Source organism: Osmerus eperlanus, chromosome 21, assembly GCF_963692335.1.
Source record: "Osmerus eperlanus chromosome 21, fOsmEpe2.1, whole genome shotgun sequence".
NCBI lineage: Eukaryota > Metazoa > Chordata > Actinopteri > Osmeriformes > Osmeridae > Osmerus > Osmerus eperlanus.
The window spans coordinates 3,201,693-3,222,894 of NC_085038.1; the positions used below are offsets into that span (position 1 = coordinate 3,201,693).

Below are 21,202 nucleotides of genomic sequence, written 5' to 3' on the forward strand. Positions count from 1 at the left end.
TGTTGTGGAGAACCTCGCTCAATTCACTGATGGCATCAGAAGACTCCAAATTCCAGACAGAAGACAGAGTCCAGCGTACCTCAGAGCAAAGCTGAACCGCTAAAACTTAGACTGAGTCTGTGAATGATGAATGAGGAGTTTACATTACTGAGAATATTAGCATTGAGGTGTCGTTCAGTTAGAATGATTGGAGATAAATACTCCCTCCTGCTTACTTCCATGCAGAGGTGCAGTGAAGGTGTGGAGATGCAGGTTAAATCTGCAAGGCTTTGACTGCTGCGTCGGGGTGTTTATTAGTGGGGTAAGTGTTTAGCAGAGGTGGGGTGCGATGTGTGTTAGGAAATAAGACCTGTTTAGATGTTTGTCAACTGAACTGTTTCCAAGCTTTGACAATGACTGTGTGACCTGTAAATAAGATGATCAGGGCTGTGAGGAGCGAGTTTGTTGAGCAAGCGAACGAGAGAGCGAGAGAGAGCGAGAGAGAAAAGTGTGAACCGTGTGTGAGAGAGAGATGGAGAGTGTGTGTTTGGTGTGTGTGTTTGAATGCGTGTGTGCAAGCGAGAACCAATGTGCGAACGAGAAGAGAGGAAAGGATTCTTCCGCCGGGAGCACTTCAGCTTGCCCAAGTTAAACTGCTAAAAACTTCAGCTGCTCCTGATGAGAAAGATACCGGGGGTGGCAGAGAAAAAGGAGAAGAGAGAGATAGGGATGGAGGCCGGGGGGGGGGGGGGGAGGGAGGAAATGGAGGGAGCGTCCAACACGACAGATCGTACATCTCTTATCGGGCTGAAAGTAGTCCCGTGTGTTATAGCTGCAGCAGCAGAGCTGGTGTGTCAGGGCACAGGGCTAGACAGTCCTCTCTAATCACACCATTAGGCATTTCATCAGTCGGACAAACCAAGCCAACACACTCATTCTCCAATCACGTTCTAGCTGTGGAGCATAAACAAGTAGCAGGTAAGCTTCATGGAGTAGCGGGAACCCTTTACCCAGCACATCTGACACATATCTGGTTAACTCTAGACAGCCTCAGAAGTCAGGCCCCTGCCAAAGTCGAACAGCCTTCATTCTGGCTGCCATTTACATCCTTTATCTCCCAAAGCTGGATAATCATGACTGAGTAAACAACTATTATTTCAAAGGATAAACAGAGATCCAGCTAGACAAACGCATGCCTCTGTATGTGTTTGGCGTAATGAAATCACAAATAGGATTTGATGACGGCTAATAGGAATGTATACTCGTCTCTGTCACGGACAGAACCACGCCGATCCAACGGGGTTGGCACAAATCAGAATTAATCAAAGATGCTGAGAAAACAAGGTAATTCCACTGATTGTGAAGGCCTCTGGATAGCTGGCTTTCATTTCATTTGTCAGCTCACAGTAGTGTGACATTCATGACTCTGTACTGGTGGAGTTGAACGCAACCTGCTTCGAAGAACAATGGATTTCTGCCAGTTAGCCAAGTAGTAATTTGAAAACTCTGAATGAGAATATTGGCAGAAATAAACGAAACACTCAGCCACTGTGTTGCGTTGCTACTGAAATAACGAAACTGACATCCCCGCAGTGGTTTAGTGTCCGTGCCCTGCCATGCAGGACACACCTGGGCCATGTGCCTTCCCCACCGTCGGTCCGTTCTTCAGAGGTACGATGAGTCGTCGTCTTACTCACTGTCCTGCCAGGCACTGTCGCTAGCTAGCCTGCTGTCCGTACGCGTCAAGTCTCATGCTGATGCAGGAGGCACACACGACGAAGAGCTGCAACGAAGGGGAAGAGGGGGGACGCGAAGGGGGAAGGGGGGGAGGACGGATGGGGGTCTGAACCAGAGTGGGAGTCGGTTACAGTTAGCATGTGGCTAATGCAGTGTGTCAGTGCTGCAGCTTGCTCTCAGCCTAGCTGAAGGTGTTGTGGGAAGGTTGGCTCACATACTCCATCAGCTAACTCAGGCAATCCTGCGGCGGGCCAACGGGGAGCCAGAGAAACAGGAAAGAGGTAGAAGAGAGGAAGGGTGCGTGTGTGTTTGTGTGTGTGGAGGAGCGGGGGGCAAAGAGAGAGCGTTAGGAGATGAAAGACATGAAAAAAGGAGAGAAATGGGAGGGTTTACAAGGGCATAGCTTCAGAGAGAGAGGTAGAAAGAGATAGAGAGACATGCAAAGAGAGACAGAAAGAGAAAGATACGGAAGGAGACAGCGGGAGAGAGATGTAAAAATAATTAAATAAAGAGACAGAGAGAGTTAGAAAGACAGGAGGGATGAGGAGAAAAGAGGGTGGAGATGATTGGAGAGACAGTGAACCGAAGAAGGAAGAGATGTACCTAATGAGGTAGGTAGAGAAAGACGGAGGGATGATAAGATAAGAAGAGAGAGGAGATGGCTCAGAGGGCATCAGTGTGACCAGAGAACCTTCTGCCGAAACCGTACTGTTCAGTGAGTGACTGAGAGAGAGGGACTAAGAGAGGATAAGACGTCTTGAAACGTTCTCTTGTGGGATACTAGGACAGTGTCTGCACTTTAAACTGCACACTTTTAATAAAAAGAACATGAGGCTTGTATCTGTACAGTAAAGTAAGGGACAGACCTTATACTATCTGAAGATCCTTGTCAACACTATTCTGTAGGGCAGTTACCTGTGTGTTGTTTTTGATGCAGGAGCTCTTGGCTGGGTCTCTGAATTCAGTCTGTGCTCCTGTTTACCTGTAGGTCAGACTGACACATTTGGGGAAGTGCGTTAGTGTGAGCGTGTGTGTGTGTGTGTGTGTGTGCGTGCATTTCTCTCTCTCTGAAGCAGCCATGTCAGAATGCAGATGCTGTGAGAGCAGCCAGGTTATGATTTAATGATGAAAGGCTGCAGAGCCTGAACAAGTGTATGGCTAGCTGGCATCATCAGAGAGACAGACAGAGACAGGTCATGTTTTATTTGTCAGAACTTCATTTATTGTGATAGTTTGTGTCTGGCCCCTTCTAGCTCTCATCTCTCTTTTTGCTATTTCAGAAATTGCTTGATGGTGTGTGTGTGCGTGTGTGCGTGTGTGTGTGTGTGTGTGTGCGTGCGTGTGCGTGTGTGTGTGCGTAGCGTGTGTTGTGCGTGTGTGTGTGTGTAAGAGGTAGACTTGGTGAGTAGGTGCCAGGGCACATCTGGTATGTTATGTCAACTGAAATGAACATCCATAAGAGACAGACTGCACACAGACTGATGTTTTAATATGATTTCATTGTATGAGGGACATGAAGCCTACATGGCTATGAATGAGAACTACAGAATGCCAGAAAGAGCATGCAGTAAGTGTGTGTGTGTGTGTGTGTGGGGGGGGGGGGGGTGTATAAAGTGTGGGCTAGTCTCTCTCCATCTCTGGCTGGGTGTGGTCAGTAGGAGAAGTATCATTGACGATCAAATAAAAGAGCATAGTCCTTGAATTACTGTCATGATGGAGGACCGCTCTCCATTTCATACATCTCTGAGAGGGAGAGATAGAGAGAGATAAAATGAAATGAGCTGATGAAAGAGAGAAACAATGACATCATAAGTGGTAGTGACAGAGAAAAAGTCGAAAAGGATCAAAAGAGCCCCACTCCCCACTCTGACGCATGCTGCAAAACTGCACTTCTCAAGGTGGCCAGTAGAGAGCAGAGCCTCTTTCGCTCCCCCGTGCTCTCCTCTGCTGTGTGGTAGCACTGCATGGTGCAGACATCTTGATCGAACAAGATCAGTTCTCTCTTAGCTGATTTCAAACACAGGATGAAGTGTGTGTGTGCGCTTGTGTGCTGGTGAACGTGAGTGTATCTGTGATTGTGTGTGTCTGTGCGTAGGTGAATGAGTGTGTATCTGTGATTGTGTGTGTTTCTGTGTGTGTGTGTGTGTGTGTGTAGATTGACGGGGTGTGAGAGAGAGAGAGGGAGAGAGAGAGAGAGAGAGAGAGAGAGAGAGAGAGAGAGAGAGAGAGAGAGAGAGAGAGAGAGAGAGAGAGAGAGAGAGAGAGAGAGAGAGAGAGAGAGAGAGAGAGAGAGAGAGAGAGAGAGAGAGAGAGAGAGAGTTTGGGGCACTAGGGAGGGAGAGTGAATCTGGGTGTGAGTTGAGTTTCCTGCTTGACTGACCCCCCCTGCGGTCTGATTGCAAGACTGGGCTCAGGGGAAGGGGCCTTCCTCCACAGGTGTCAGATAAGATTATTTGTGGGGGCCAGGATGCTGGATTGCTAAATCCCCTGTCTGTGTGTGCAAGTGTGCACTGGTTGGCATTGTTTTGAGGCAGCACATATCCCATTTTCTTGAGGCGTCGTGGTGTCCACAACCCAACCATTGTGTTTTTACGCTCACAGTCGGCCGGCTGAAGATGTGTAGACACTGTCTCTGCCCTTTACAGGCTATGTACACACACACATACATACACGCACACACACACACGATACGGAGATTGAGTTCATTTTGCCCCAAAAATATATCAATCTACGACTTGAGCGGTGAACTAGATTCAATTTCCTGTCCCGGACTTGTCTTCCTCCTTCACTGAAGTGAACATACCTTCATCATTTCGCCCAATTGATCTATCTATAGATCAGCTATTCTAATATTTGCCCGGACAAGATCGACAGATTCCTTTGTCTTTTGTTGAGGTGGGGTCAGGGACTGTCATGTAAAAAAGGTTTTCTGCATTCTTTCTTTTGAGCTCAAGCATTTAAGACAGACTCAAATGGGTGTTAAGTTATACTCTAAAGATTTGCTTATTATTTATCCAGCACTTCAAACTGACAGAGTTCAAAACCCTTAAACAATGTCTGCCACCACATGAAAAGTCAAGTATTATATATTCAAACAGGATTTCAAAGACGATATAAACCCAGTTTGCAGATGAACCATTAAGGATGACGGCAAAAATTGAACTCGCTAATGAGAATCGTCTTTTCTGTCAGTGATGATTGTTTACTGAGGGGCCACACAGATCCTTGAGTCCTTCGTTGTAGCACGGCATGTCCTGTCATCAGTATCTCCCATTCTCGGGTTCACTAACATGTAGGGATTTAGATGGTTTTCATCCTTCTTTTCAAAGAGACTAACAAATGGAGCAGAGAGGCACATGGAGGGGAATAGGCCCTCTGTCCATCTTTCTTTCATGCTTCTTATTCAATGCAAAGAGAGAGGGGGAAAGAGGGGGAGAGAGAGAGACAGAGAGAAATACAGACAAGGGGGAGAGAGAGGGAGAGAGAGAACAGAGAGGAGAGAGAGAGAGATAAAAAAGTTATCTTTGAAAAGCCAATATTCCCTGACACTGATGCTGTTTACTCATGGAGGAGAGCACCAATGCGTGCAGATATGCCTCTGTGTTGATGATGTGCATTGCTGTGGGAGTGTGTTTGGCCTCCCACAGTAAGAGAAAGGAGATGATAATTATGGGTGGCAAGCATAAGCCATGATATCATGGAAATTGGCAGTATGGATGGCTTAAGCCCGAGTCAGACTAATTCCTCTTCCAGACACACATGCACACAAACAGACACACACACACACACACACATGTATACTTTAGAGCAGGAACAAGTGCAAGAACATGCACACTCTTTCCCTCTTGCATACCAAATGACTTTGTGTGCGCACATGCATATGACACGGTTGTGAGCCCACGTTGAAAGGCCTGTAATTGAACATCGTTTTAAACAAATCTCCTGTTTTTCCTAGGTTACATATTAATGGTGGCATTTCGTTTAATAACATAGTCTGCAGGGCTGAGACTTTGAGATGTAAATGAATGGTGATAGTGTTAGGGTCTCTTCATCCGGAAGGCTTCTTATGTACACCTTTTATTAACACAATTATCTATTTAATTCAAACTCAAATGTAGTCATGAATTCTCTTATTTCTTAAATGGATATGGATACACACTTTTGGCACTTACACACACAGATCTTTGTAGTTGCTTTGTTGAAGCAGTATCTAAATAATTCATAGAGTGCGATGATTATGTTTTATTCATGGAAGATATCATCACCACTGTCATTTGCGGTCTAATTGATCTTATATTGTATTTACTGTATCTGAAATTACTTTCGTCAGAAGCTTTAAAGGTGCCAGGCAAACAAAAGTAGGAAAGTCTGTTTCCTGAACTCAAACTGTTGTTGACAAAGTCAGTGGCATTCAGTATGTCGTTCTCAAACACAGTCTGAACCCTGACATTGTCTTCAAAAAGGCCTACTTGTCTTTTTTCTTCACGTTTTGTTTTTGATCGTTGACTGAGAAAGGTTAATGATGCCTCCTAGTGTTTTGGTTTGGAGAGAAGATTTTAGCCATGATATGGGTGCTTGAATAACCTCAAACCACGTTGGGTAAGCAAAGGTCAGGGGACAAATACTCCCGTAATAATTGTCACCCTGAAATGCAATTCACACACAAACACACATGCAGTGCGATATACACACACACACACACACACAAACACACTAAGGCGCTACACAATTACTCTAAAGCCATGAAAAAATTCAGGAAAGCCTGCGTGGTACAAACACCTTTCCACAGTTTTCCACCGCGAGTAACTGTGGGCTCTTTCCCCGTCGTCTTCACACTTCGTATAATTGAATGTCGCTTGCTTTTGAAACAGGTCTAAAATATATAATGAGGTCATTTGCATTAGACTGCAGATTGGGTGACCTTTGCTGCAGCCAATAATTACAGTAAAGCCCGCCTCGGTTCCGTCTTGGTTGCCGCGGCAATGGCAGGGACCTCTCCGCGCGCAGAAAAGGTTAGCTGGAGGCTTGTTTCTGGACTGGTGAAAAAGCCTGAGGAAAATGTCATTAGGGCTGAGGGAAAAACAGACAGACACACAGACACACACACACATAAAGGGGCCTTGCTGAATTAACAATGGGAGAAAACAGAAGGCGGGCCGTGACGTGTGGGGTGCGTGCGTGGGAGTTCCTCGAGTGGGTGTGTGCGCACGTGGGTTATTCGGCCTCAGGTCTGTTCCCATGCAGTCTGTGTTTATGCTACACGCTGTTCAGAACCAGCAGGGTTACAGACCTCAGAGTGAAGCCATTGATTGAAGTTTAAGTTCACAACATCACCACAGTATTTATCCCTTTTCATTTCCATATCACTAATGATGTTCTACATCTCCACCACCTACTCTACATGAACAGAAGCATTAGAGGTCTGTTAGTGGTCTTGCATGTTTGTCGGCTGTTTTCATGTGCGGTATGCACATGAAAAGCGGTTCTGCAGAGAAACGTGGCTGTAATTTCCCTCTTTACCTCCCCCTCCGTCAAAGCGATTGACCCCATTTGCTGTCGCCAGACAACGCCCCAAAATCACAGTTGCCAAAGCAACCCCTCCGTTCGTCCTCAGGAGGAAGGTTTTGGGGTTGATACCCTCTCTGTCAGCAGACTGTGGGATTGTCAGTCCTCCTGTAAAAACGGTCACAAAGATTGCATTTGATTTCTAGTGTGAGGCTAGACAACTTGATCTTTGTCAACAATCTTTCTTTCAGTTGAGACAACTAGTAAAATCAATACTGTCTCATCAGATTAAATCGACCGTATTGTCATGAGCGAGTTCTTTGGTAAAAACGACAGAACCGGTGAAGAATGAGACATAGAAAGAAAGACCAAAGGTTGATAAAGAGAAAGAGAGAGAGAAGGAGGAGGCCAGACAACAGAACAGAAAGCAGAGCTCTGACGTGGCTCTGTCTTGTGCTGTCTTGGTTCTAGTCGCAGCGGCGAGTCACGTTCCACCTGCCGGACGGCTCCCAGGAGAGCTGCAGTGACAGCGGTCTGGGAGAGCATGAGCCTGTGGGCAGTGGCACCCTCCTCACACACCCTCTCCCTCTGGTTCAGGCGCAGGACCACTTCTACGAACAGGCCTCCCCCGACAAGAGGACCGAAGCCGACGGTAACTCCGATCCCAACTCTGGTGAGTTACATTTCACATTTTTGTTCACTCAACAGACTTTATTCCAAAGCGCCATACAAGTAGTACATGTGGAAAGTGCACCAAAAGGATCAGAAGTGCCTCATTCTAATGTTTTTAGGTGGGCCGAGTCAAGGAACGGTCTGTATTTTCTAGTCAAGGTGCAAATGAACCACATCTCAGCTACCAGGCACAGTGATGATCTATATATTTACCTTATGTGGGATTATTCTTGTGAGGAACTTCCATACGAGACAACATCGCAATCCAAGATTCAAGGGTTCCGTTCGCGACAGTACATTTCTTTCACGGAGGAGTTGAGAAAATGTACCCCGAACGCACAGAAAAATACGTTCCCCAGATTAATTCCGGTTTGTCAACGGAAAGCCTTGGATGAATGTACCATGAATATTCGTAAAGTGCGGAGGGGTAATAGTATGCTGGTGTGGGTTTGCACAGCACACACGAGAGAGCGGTAGTTTGCACTGTACTGAACCTGTTCCCTTATGCACCATCACTATCCCCTCTCTTTGATGTATTGGACATCAACTCTTAGAAACCTTCAGCCATGCAGTGGGGAATGTGATTTGTCTCAGCCCCCAAAAAAAGATAAATGAAATTCTAACAGAGAGGAGGAGAGAGAAGTGAGGAGGTTTTACAAAACCGCTCAAGTAGATCAGGATTGAAGGAGAAAGTGAACTCTCCTCACCCATAGGTACAAAAACAAAAAAACAGACACCACTGCCGGACACAACAACACTGATGAAACCCAACATCAAGCTGCATCAAATCTCTTTCCAACTCAGTTGGGTTGAAACATGAGCCGGTCATTTAATTCTCCGCTAATCGTCTTTTTCTCCAACCTCAACCCGTTCCACTTCCTTAGTGGAGACATATGCTGCTCCCAAAGGCTCTTCACCTATTTGTGAAGCTCATTTGATTTATTTAGAGATGATTTCCCAGTTGGAAGACACGCTGTGCTCGACTGAAGATGTTAACTTGACTCTATTTCTGGTGGGACAGAGCACGTTCTCCTATTGACCCACTTTTCTTGTTTCGTGGCTTGGAGGTGAGGCGTGTGCAGAGATCAAGTGCATCACTGCAAGGTCATGGCTGTTCAGCCAGCCACACGCAGCTCAGGTTATTAGGTGAGCCAACTCCTCCAACAGCCACTGGGAATACCATTGGTGAATGGAAATACACCTCAAAATCGTACTTTTATCTTTTAGGATTCATATTAAAAGGATCGATGTGTTTTAGTGGTGGTTTATGATAAGTGGAGATTTTAGTTTGAAAGCCCCTTTTCAAACTTTCTGAAATCGTTAGTTTTGTGAATTAGCTGTTAAGTATGCAGTGCATCAGGGAGTACTTTTTTTAATCATGATTTCCCCATTGAATTCCACAAAAAGATCTGTATGGTTGAAAACAAGACTTTAATGTCTATGTATCCCAATAGATCAAATCGTAGAGCAGAAATTTGAATACACTTAGAAAAATAAGTTAATCAAGACAAACGCCTGCTCCCGTAGACGTTACAGTAAGAGCAATTTCCCTGTACTATGCTGAAAAAAATTATTCTGTTTGGGACGAGGTTTCATGACAATGTGTTGGTAATGGAATCCCAGAACTGGGGCTTTGTTGGAGGAAGAACAAAACGTTTTGTTAGTCTGTCACACTTACTTTTGAAACCGTTTTTTTTTCTTCTTCTCCTTCATGAAGGCGAGCGACAAGGTCGGATTAATTTGTCAACTTCCTGAGATAGACTTGAGTCACAGCACCCAAGGACTGCTTCAGCAGATTGAATTAACCTTTGAAGTGTTTAAGTCTGTTTCATATATCTGTCGTTCTTTACTTATTCTCTTTGTTGTAGACGCAGACAATTGTTCCCTCTTAGCATCTCATGTTGAAATAAAAGCTCCCGTTGGCTTTCTATGAGGCTTGACAGTGTAGTCTTTATCAGAAACATGCAGGGCTCTGCAAGCAGATATGGGCTTGTCCGTAAAGGCTTGCATCTGGGTGCAAGGGTGGATTGCAGAATACTGGGAACAGAAAATAACTTATGCCTTCTATCCTCACACCATTGTGTGTCTGGACTCGAATTGTGAAAGAATGTCCCTCAAAATGATCCTTTTTTTCCAAAGCATCCTCGGTAAAATGAATCTGTTAATCTTCTCAGTAACGCTCTTCTGGAACATTATTCCAAAAACACACTCAGAATCATACACGACTTGAGATGGAGGGTAACTATTTAATGCTTGCTAAAATGACAATCTGCCAATCACCAAAATATGGTATTTTGAACTTCTTCCGAAGATAATCTTGTGGATGGTATATGATGTTTAGCCTACTGTGTACAATGGTGGAAGGCTTTTTTCACTTCCCGTGTGTGTGGTTGATTGTAATACATTTACATTTAGGCATTTAGCAGACGCTCTTATCCAGAGCGACTTACAGTAAGTACAGGGACATTCCCCCGAGGCAAGTAGGGTGAAGTGCCTTACCCAAGGACACAACGTCATCTGGAACAGCCGGGAATCAAACTGGCTACCTTCTGATTACAAGCCTGCTTCCCTAACCGCTCTGCCACCTGACTCCCCGTAATAATCCCACTGTCATTAGTATGCAATTTTCAAAAACCGTCTTTGCAGTTTCAGCAAGAGCTATCATAATTAGAGCCATTACTTCACTGGTTGCAATGCAACAAATACACACTACTCAACAGATTAATTTATATTGTTATAAGAATGAGGTATAATCACTGGTTATTTATAATTTAAATTCATTTGATGAATGCACATTGACTTTAAGTTAATTTGTCCCAGCCTCAAAGCGGTTTATTTATTCATGAACATTCTAATACATGTGCTTGGTGGTCTCAGACGGTTCATGAAAGATTTAAAGAGCCAGGGAGCTCTTTTGTGTTTTGTTGAGGGTGTAGCACTGCGGATGAAAAGACTAGGGTTGACACTCGACAACACCAAGACAAACTCGTAGACACACTTCCAGGGAGAAGGAGCCTTCGATCATTACTTTATCTGAACTTGTTACAGCAAAAAATAACATAATAATAATGATTATATGTATATACCTTGGATCAGTAATAGTCCGTTTTAGTTAGTAACATACCCGGAAGCAATCACGAATGTAAAGCACAGATATACTGTTGTTTGTTTCACAAACACCATGCAATGAAGAGAAGGCTACCTTATGATGGGTGAATGACAACTATGTTGTTGGTGCGAGTTGTTTTTGACAGACGTTGCAGGCTATCATTACATGGAAGAATATAAATGGAGGTGCTGTACAATCATGTTATTTGCTCTGCTAGCTGCTGATTAGCTACCCACAGTGGCGTTTTGGAGCCCTCGGTGAGATATTTTCATTTTCTTTTCATAGTTGAGTACATATCTTGAATTGCCCCCAAAATACATATATATGTTATATGGCGGGTGGATGGGAGGGGGGGGGCCATATGCGCAATGCAATATCCCCCCCCCCCTCCCTGCAGATAGCCCGTAGGCAACAGTCTTGATTTCCAATGCCTAGAAACGCTCCTGGCTATCTTACTGTCTTCACCCTGCTCACCCTACAGCTCCATGTCATCTTTGTTTCAGTTTTTAAAACAGAAATGTCCAATTATACCGCTATGTTAAGCACACAGATGGAACTCGGGGATATGCATATGGGGTGGACAAACCTTTTGAACTAGTGAAACGTATGTAGGCCTGGTAGTGGGCGAAATTACAGTTGGTTTGTTGTGTAATTGGTTCTCTATAACAGAACACAATGAACAGAAGGCCGTGCTAGTGGTCTTCTTTGTGAACTTGCTAGACGTGAGCTTTCCATCAGGCCTACGCAGGAAGACCAGCGAAGGGGACGGAATAGCGCAGGAGAAAGGAAGGAGTGGGAAGGGAAGGAGTGGGAAGCAATTACAGATAGAGGATAAAGATGGACGTAACAGCGGCGGGAAAAAAAAAGGACTCCCCCCTTCGTGTTGTCTTTTGAAATGGCCTTATCTGCGCGCGATTGCTGCCGTTTTTGATCAAGTAATGTTAGCAACTAGCTAGTTATGATTGAACTATCCGGTTCCTTGTGGTTCCTTGTGGTTTCCTGTGCTGATCTGTACCCAGGGTGTATAGTGTGCTGCTAGTTATACCAGGAGATCATTACAGAACTGGGCCACACAAGTGGGCGCTCAGTCCTTCAAACGTGAAATGACCTGGGGAGACGGGTCAATTCAATTTTTATTTTAGTCACCCGTCATTTTGCTCATAATTAATCTGCAAGATTACAGACTAGAACATCTAATAACGTCACGAAAAGCGTTGTTTATTTTTAATCCATTCCCATGAGTGTTCCTTTCTGGAATTATGTAGCTAGTGTCAGCTCTGCCATATGAATGAAAGGATGAATGACCTCGTCACATTCTCCAGATGGATGCATATGTGGAGCGCACATATGCATCCCTTGTTCCCTCCTGTCAATCAGATAGATTCCAGAAAATATTACAATAAATTGATTTGCTGCCCGTGAGGCTTCAAGGTTTAAAGCACCTGTGGGAATGAATGAAGGATGGCACGATAAGTGAAAAAGGAGGGAAATGTGGACAGAAAAGATTATGGGCGGTTGGAGGGTCAGAAGGAAGAGAAGGATAGATGGGAGGAAGAGGTAGAAGGGGATGTTGGCAGCAATGCTCCATAGCCAACATGAGAACAGAACAGATGCAATCCTGCTGTTGGAACACAACAGTGGGTGACAATGAGTGATTACCTCACAAAAAGCTATCAGTCATAGTCAAAAACTGTCTCACTGATATGACTCACTGAAATGCTATGATGGTATTTGGCTCTGGTTTTGAACAAGTCGACAAACAGTTGAGTTACAGAGGCTGAAGACAGCCTTCTGAATTACACAGAGGTTTAAAAGAGTATGTTGAGACAGAGAGTAACCTAATCCTTGCCTGATGGTAGCCCGAAGCCTGAGCTTCCAACAAGCTTTCACAAACCTCCTTTTCGTCCAGGAGATCCCACAATCTAATTCCCATTGTTTCCCTTCCACGTTTTCAGAGTGAAATAGTTAGCATAGCATAGCTAATCAAAGTTCAATGCAGGTTGTCATGGATATATGCCGAGGACTATAAAGGGACATGTTGATTAGGGATGTGCAACAGCGGGTGTTTGCAAACAACACAGCGTGTCACGAAGAGCTGGTTAACGGTGTCAGGTGAGAGTGTGAAGGTGGCGTTCGCCGCTGCTGTGACAGGCTTCTCCGCGGTGATTCCAGAGTTCGGCATGCCTTGACGAGCGTCTCAAACACTGTGTTATCTTATCTCCTGCAGGGACGGATCGTCGTCCTCTCATTCATATTTAAATCACATTTATCGCGAAAGCAGAGAGGCGAGTCGTCGCACGCCACCTCCGACCCCTTTACCTTTGTCTGCCTCCGATGACTCAGCACTGAGGGTAGATGGACGAGGCGCAGGGGCGCGCCGCTAGCCAATCACACGCCAGACGGAGAACAATACAGGAAGTGGCGCTGCCGCGTGTGCAGCTTGGCCTCTGCAAACAGGAAATGCTGGTGGAGGACTGAGGGGCGTTTGTTTGATATAATGGCACGTTGATTGAACGGGGTAGCTTTCTGCCAGGGAAATATTCGGAGGAAGGGGGTTGGGGGGGTCGGGGAGGGGGGGGGGGGCAGTCGGGGCTTAGCGATGAGGGGGCAGTGGGGGGTGGGCAACATGGCCAAATGCAAGTCTGTTTTGTAGCATGAAAACGGAAGCACTTTGGCCATTCATCATTGATGAGGCAGTGTAGATGGATAATTCCCCTGTTGTTGTCTTTGCCTCACTCTGTTCTGCTCCCTTCTGTAAATACAACTAACTCAGCAACACAGCAGATGGGTGTGGTGTGTTTGTGTGTTTGTGTGTGTGAGTGTTTCTAAGCCAAATTTTGAAGTAATGACAGCCAAATGTCAAAAGTGACATATCTGTGAATCTGTAATTAAGTACGTTTAGTTACACATCAACAGTCCGATGTTGAAAGTGACTCGGGCAGATGCTTCGGTGTAAGACCACATGCAGCCTGCGGTTCTGACAGCACCGTAGTAGCCGCTGGCTCAGACCCTCTCTAGTCTGAACAAATGACAGGTTGCCACCCAGATTGGCAGCAGTCAGAAAGGCTCACTCCACAAAACACATGTCAGCGTTGATGACAGGGGGCGTGGCCTGTGTCCAAGCTCTTTCTGGACCATGGTGTCGAACATGGTTTGGAATCCTTGTAACCGCTGTTACAAGGATTCTGTTGATCACTCTAGTGTTGATGGACTTTTTGTTCTGTTGTCTTTTAAGGTGGATGTACTGTACAGGAAATGTATATGTGGTTTCAGACCCTACTCTCGCCTCTGTTCTTTTGGCCTAGTGGTAGAAAATGTGTTAAGGTTTGGTCCAGTATGTTGAAAATGGGGTTGAATGGACATCAGAACAAACTAGTGCTAAATCCACTAATCCCAGTCATCTCTTCAAACTTCAGGCTCATCCTCAAAAGAAGCCAGGGCAACTTTCAGTGGAGCTCAGTGGGTTCTGCTATCCAGCACTTCTATTTCATTAGCAGCCAACTGGGCCCCAGCATATAAACATGCTGTCTTCTGTGTGCTGAAGTTCATAGGGAGAGCCATCCATATTCATAGGGTATGTTACTCCCAAGTTCAATTGGTGTGCGAGTGTATATACACACATGCAGCTTTCATGGATGAGAGTGTATCTCAAACTGGTGTATCGCAAACTGCTGTGTTTGTGTGCACATATGCATACTGTATGCATGTGTGTACGGGATTGTATGTGTGTACAGTATATGCATATGTATATGTGTATATGTTGTGTGTGTGCATATGTGTTTGTGTTTGTGTGTGTTCTGTCGTTGGTCCCATTGTGCCAGAGCACAGCCTGCGCCGAGGACCAAGCCTGTGGGTGGCGAGCATGGATTCATAAATCAGGGAGCACTGTTAATCTCTCCCAGGTATTGGAAAACCAACCCTCAGTGAATATGTTGCCCCGGGATACAATGGGCTTTAAAGGATTTCTGTCTCCAAAGAGAAATTAGGCAGGGCCTTCAGAAGGGAGGGAAATAGAAATGCCTGCTGGAGCATACAGAGAGAGCAGAGTGCTGTCAGCCAGTAAACACCATCTGAAGGGCCGACGCAGTCATTACTGGAGGATGGTGCCATACGACTAGCTGGGCAGGGGGGGAGGGGGGGAGGGTGACAGGGGGGGGGGGGGAATGCATTAAAGAGGTGGAGACAGGAAGACTGAAGAAGACTGACAGCTGTGTGTACAGCCCGAAGGAATATTAACTTCCATCATAATATCAAGAGATCCATGTGATCTTCTATCCGGAATGATTTACGGAAGAAACCAAACCACTGGAACAGGTTGCTGTGTTCAGGTTGGCTTTTCGCCAAAGTCTGCTAGCAAGGAATGGAGTCTCCCTTTTGGTGTGTGTGTGTGTGTCTGTTTGTGTAGGTATCTATAGGTATAGGTATCTATAGGTATATAAAACTGGGACTTCAGGAGAGGCAGGGGAGGTGAGCCAAGCGAAGCCTTGGCCTGTTTTTCACCAGACTATCTCTCCAGCCATGCACGTCTCAACCACGTCGGAGCCGCTATCTCCTCAGCGCTGCGCCTGCCAATGCAGCAGGATCCACACGGGTGCTCTCAACCCCAGTCTCGCTCCAGATACAAACCAAACAGTCTTTTCCGTTTATTTAGGCATTCGGTTTGCATAGCATCTTCTCATTTCCATAACTGTATTGTGTTTTAAAAAACATTACACTGAGGTGAGATTCTACTGCTCTTGCTGGTGTTCATCTGATAGATAGACATACAAATGTGTTTATTTGATGTGTCGAAGGGGCAAGAAGGATTGGTACATACTAAATTAAGTGTGAGGAACGTTGGTACAGATTAGCTGATTTAACACAGGTTTGGTGAAATTCTTTATCGGTGGATTAAATCTGCCGTGCTGTGACATCACTCTCTGACTTCATAGCCTACAGCAAGGTAACTTTAGGCTCCCAAATATTCCTCTGAAATCCTCTCTTTCTGTGTGGTCCATTGGGTTTGAATGTGCTGTAATATCAAAGCATACAGTCCTTCGGGCTTTCTTTGACTCAGCAGAGTCTTTCTCCACATTTTATTGTGTGTGTGCATGTGTGTAAATGTGTGTGTGCGTATATAGTGTGTGTGTGTGTATTGACACACATGTCCCTGTGTGTATTTTATCTGCGTGTGTGTGCTGCCATACAGTACATGTTTGCATTTAGGTGTGTAGGTGTTTGTGTGTGTGTGTGCGCATGGAGATGGAAACTTAAACGGGTTATCTTAGCATTAAAGTTTCTTCCTTGAACACTCAGGCAGAGCTGCAGGGGCAGTATCCTTTCAGAGAGCTGTATCTTCAGAGAAAGCTTCACCTTAACCCCCGTGAACCGATCTGGGCCCGCTGAGCCCAGTGATAGGGACTAATCCCTGCCGCGCGCCCTCACTGTGGTCTGACTCCCGCTAATACACCGTCGGAGATGGGCAGAGGGAGAAGCAGGAGCACACATCTGAAGCCAGGAGAAATGTGTTCAAGTGAAGAAGTCACCGTGATGAAGCCCCCTTCTCAGTCCTCCTTATAGACGGAGACACTCTTTTTTTTGTTCTGTCTGTCTGTCTGTGTGTGTGTGTGAGTGTCTGTGTGAGTGTGTGTTTGAGTGTGTGTGAGTGTGTGTGAGTGTGTGTGAGGTGCACTTGTGTGCTTGCTTGTGTGTGCCGTGTGCGTGCTGGTTTTTGTGGGTGCCTGTTTTTCCATGTACGTGTGTGTGATTGCGTCTGTGTGCATTGTACATGTGCGCATACTCGTGTGTGTGTGTGTGTCCATGTAAATGTGTGTGTTTGGGTAGTGTGTGTGTGTGTGTGTGTGAATTTCTGAGTGAAACATATGGTATCCAGCTATCTCAGTTTCCCATCAGGACTCACACTGAAACCTTCATGTTAATTGCGTCTTCTTGCAGCTTCGGCATGGGGCCAGTCTGACGCTGCCAGTGTTGAGGCTCATGTTCTACAGACGTTCGATGGTGGCAGACGAAAAACTGTGAAGAGTTTGAATGTGCTGCAGCTTCCTGTTTGGTTCGTCTCTATCCAGGGAGTGAGGAGGGCTGTCCACACTGTGTTTAGGAGTCTGGGACTTCGCTCAACAACGTTTTCGAGGCAAAAGCAATATTTATTACCAAAAAAAAAAAACACAACAAGGGAACCGAAAACAGAAAAAGTCGAACTAAACCTGCCTGACCAAATAATGCCTCTCCAATAAAAGTACTTTGGGGGGCGCTCGTTCTTTGCCGAGCAGTTGCGGGGGTGGCGAGGAATGGAGTTGATTAGTCAATCACAGACGGACACCTGAATGCGAATGAGAGTGAGGGGAGACACAGAAGGGAAGACTAAACACAACAACTGTGCAGACACATCGAAATATAAACATGCATAAGCATGCGGCTGTAACATCTGCTCTATCTCTCTCTCTCTTTCACACTGAGGTAGCGCAACATTTGAACGCCATGTTTACATCACTGGTGAAGGCTCGAATAAGGTGGGAAGAAGGTGTTTTTTTTTTTTTTAAACAATGAAAGATATTGCTAAATTTGAACATATTTGCGGGTGATACAGTGCACTCTGTTGCATAGAGGAGGAAAAACTCATATTTCTCCTACACATTGTTCTGAGGCGTGTGTTTCTGACCCTGGGCACAATCACAGTGAGTTGATTGAGACATGTCAACCTTATAAAAAAACATATTAAACCCTAGATTGAGGAATGTTCTTCCACAATTCATGTTCTGTTCCTTCACCCATATATTTCCTGTTCCTACATCAGACACCATAGGTAGTAAGATCACATAGTTAGACTAGTATGAGGTACGTCCACAATAATTGCAGTTTTTCCGTAATACAGTATGCCTGAGCAGCAGCAGTAACTTGAGATCCATGCTGACCTTAACAGTGTGTCGACCATGTCATGAATAGAAAGCTCCGGAAAATATAAAAAAGGGTGTGATTGAACGGGTCCACATGGAGAGATCATTGAGGGTGGATGCCAGAAGGGCACACTAATAAGAGGTGAGATAGGCAGCGTTGCTACGGAGACAGATGGAGGGATGACAGGTGAAGACAAGGTTAGCGTGCGGGGTGAAAAGTAATCACAAGGAGGGCAGCGTGCATGCTGGGTAGGCAGGCACTGGCGAGGAAGGGAGGGAGAACGGGGGTAAAAAAGGTACTCGTCATAGACAAATTAGACTGGAGGGATGAGAGGAAGTGAAGCGAGGAGGAAGCGAGGCGAATCAACTTCCCTTCACTGGAGTGGGAGGAGTGGATGGATCGGAGGACAGCGAGGGACAAAGGTAGACAGATAAAGAGCAGAGGATGGGGAGAGAGGGAGAGTGGTTGGTGGGGTTGGTGATGGAGGGAGGACATCAGGAGGGAGGTGTTCTCGAAATGTGAGGGGGCGGAGGGGGGGGGCACAGGGGCTAGAAAGGACGGAGGGAGGGAGAGGACTAAAAAGGAGGATGCCGACTTGAAAGGTAAGCTTGTAAGCTCGGTCGTTTCTATCATCTGACCTTTGTCACAGCTTTTGATTGGCACAGGAGGGGGCGGAATATAGAAGATACAATGTTTGTTGTGCGTCCAGGGACTCATCGCAGACAGGAAATGACTGTGAAAAGGCAGTGGAGGAGGAAGTGGTAATCCAGGATGAAGGGTAAAGATCTGATGCACAGATCCATTTTCACTTACCCATTATAGGGAAATCCCTGTCCATGGCCAGTGTAAACTAGGCCGTGTTTGAATAGAACGGGATGAAACGCTATTCACAGAACATTGTTAGGCAATATCACAGCTCCCGGTCTGTCTTCAACTGTGAATCCCTGCCTGCCAAGAAATAACAAATGATATTTCCCATTCCTCCTTTAGAGTGCAATTAACAGGGATTGTGCGTCTGTTTTCTGACAGACATCCTCCCTGCCGCCAGTCAGATGTGACGAGGAGGAGTGGACGATCCTGCTTAGAGAGAGGGCATGACAGAACATGGAGAGAGAAAGAGAGAAAGAAACGGGGAGAAGCAGAGAGGGAGAAAGAGGGCGGTAAATTCACTACACAACAGTGTAGTGAATTTTATTCACAACAGTGGATCACACGTACACATGAGGGTGTGAGGAGAGGGTGTGTGTGTTCTTGTTGGGGTGGGGGGGGGGGGGCGGGGGGTGTTTGGGGCGGGGTGGTTCTTTGCTTGAAACCTAATTTACTATTCACAAGCCATGGATTTAAATGTCATTCATCAGAGCTGTGATCCGGGGGATTGGCGGTTGATATTCAGCGTGGAGCGTGTGTTTGTCAGGTCTTTTCCTGAAGCTCCCGGGGGTCCTTCCAGACTCTTGCTGGAGTGTAGATGCCCTTCCTGGACTGGTGGCTCCCTTTCCCGCCTCTTCTCTCTACCTGCCACCCTCTCCCCTCCTCAATCTCTCCCTTTCTTCATCTCTGTTCTTCCTTCCTTCCCTCCCTCTCTCCCCCAGTTTGAAAAGTTCCCTTCATCTCCTTTTCTTCCCCTCCCCTCTGCCGTCCTGCTCATCTTTTCTCTACACAGACTCCGCCCTCTTCCTGGTCTTCACCGCACCCCCCCCCTCCCCCCACCCCCCCTTCCCAACCCCTCACACCGCCAATCCCCCCCGTCCCCCCGTCTTAACGGCAGCACCATATCACAGGCAAATAGGCATGGAACTTGATTTCGATCAAGTGAAAATAATAGCTTGAGTGAAAAAAGCGAGATTTGCAGGGAAGAAAACAAAACAAACAGCAGCAGGCACGGGGGCCTATCTGAATGAGAGGGCTGTCCCCGCTACACGGCTAGGGAGCTTGGAGGAGATAGGAACCTTATCTCACAGGGCCGCACGTGCATCGCTGCACCCATTCTCAAGGAATATGCTGCTCTGGCACAGAGCAGATGCACGCACACACACACACACAAACACACACATGCAGACACACGTTCGCACGCACGCACACATTCATACATACACACACACTCGTTCAAAGTGCATAGACTCGTTCCTTCTTCCTCACAGATACAGACACTTGCGCTCAAACAGGCACACGCACACACACGTACACACACACACACACACGGGTGATTGCTCATCTGAAGCAGTCAGGTGATGACAAGCACATCTGTGGAAGGAAGACGGGTTGCATTAGGTGTAAGAGGGGCCGTTCTTAAGCAGACCAAACCCAAGCTGTCTGCCGATCCAAGCAGCCATCCTCAGGCCCCTGGCGCACCGTGAGATTGACCCTCTCAGGACACCATACCTCTTTCTGTGTGCTGGCTCACCCCTGGCAGCTAAAGCTAATCCTTAAAAATGCCATCCAGCTCAGATGTGCCATTTGTTGCTTACTGCAGTGGGATTCACTTCTGGGTGAGAGTGGCTTCCATTTTAATCTAACTGCCGTTGCAAACTTCGATTTTGCATGGCTGACATGTTAACCCAGATTGGAAGTTGGAGACATGGTTTAAGGAAGGACAGTCTGTCCAAGGGTATTTTTGGGGGCGACTACTTGTCAGCATGTTCAAGTGATGATTTAAACAGACTGAGTTGTCTGTTCTGAGTCATTTGAAGGCTGGATTTGTTCTTTGGAACAGTCAACATTAAAGTTGGGTTTAACAGTAAGGCTTGTTGACTTACACTTGAAATGGGATGGAAATGAATCCTTCTACATCTCAAGATATTGTCTAGTCTCATCCAAAACTAACCATATTTACAGTCCTGTGGTAAGAGTAAGTCACGATGGTTAGCAAATCACAGTCGCCTTCAAAATAAATTTCCACTTGACATTGTTACAAAACCAAGCTACTGTACTCATTTAGAAACAGGAGAATCAGTCACACACCAGCCAACCTGAACCTCAGTGCAGCTGACCTGAGGACACGACTGTAAAAGACAGCCTCTCCATGACACGGAGCAGATTTGTATGTATACTGCACTCTCTGCTGTCTGAAAGACCTCAAAGAGAAATACTCTGGCTTGACCTAAAACTCCCACACCTGCAATGGAAACAGCACTGTGGAAAATAAGAGAGAGAGAGAGAGAGAGAGTAGGGGAGAGAGAGAGAGAGAGAGAGAGAGTTGGGGAGAGAGATAAACAAAGAAAAAGATAGAAAGGAGGGACGTAAAGACAGAACGTGAGAAAAGGAGAGAGAGATTAAGAGAGTAAGATAAAGATACAGAGACAGAAAGAG

At 46.0% G+C, this 21,202-nt stretch overlaps 1 protein-coding gene across 4 annotated transcripts in view; it reads left to right on the top strand.

The window, feature by feature from the left end:
- The window catches only part of LOC134007282 (protocadherin-9), a 127,523-nt gene that overhangs the window by 77,699 nt on the left and 28,622 nt on the right, over positions 1-21,202 (top strand). For 2 of the 4 annotated variants that reach the window (XM_062446617.1, XM_062446618.1), the window contains one exon: positions 7,693-7,894. In XM_062446617.1, coding sequence (XP_062302601.1) covers positions 7,693-7,894 — 202 coding nt within the window. The remainder of the gene's footprint in view (positions 1-7,692; positions 7,895-21,202) is intronic. The other 2 variants (XM_062446619.1, XM_062446622.1) reach the window with 1 other exon arrangement.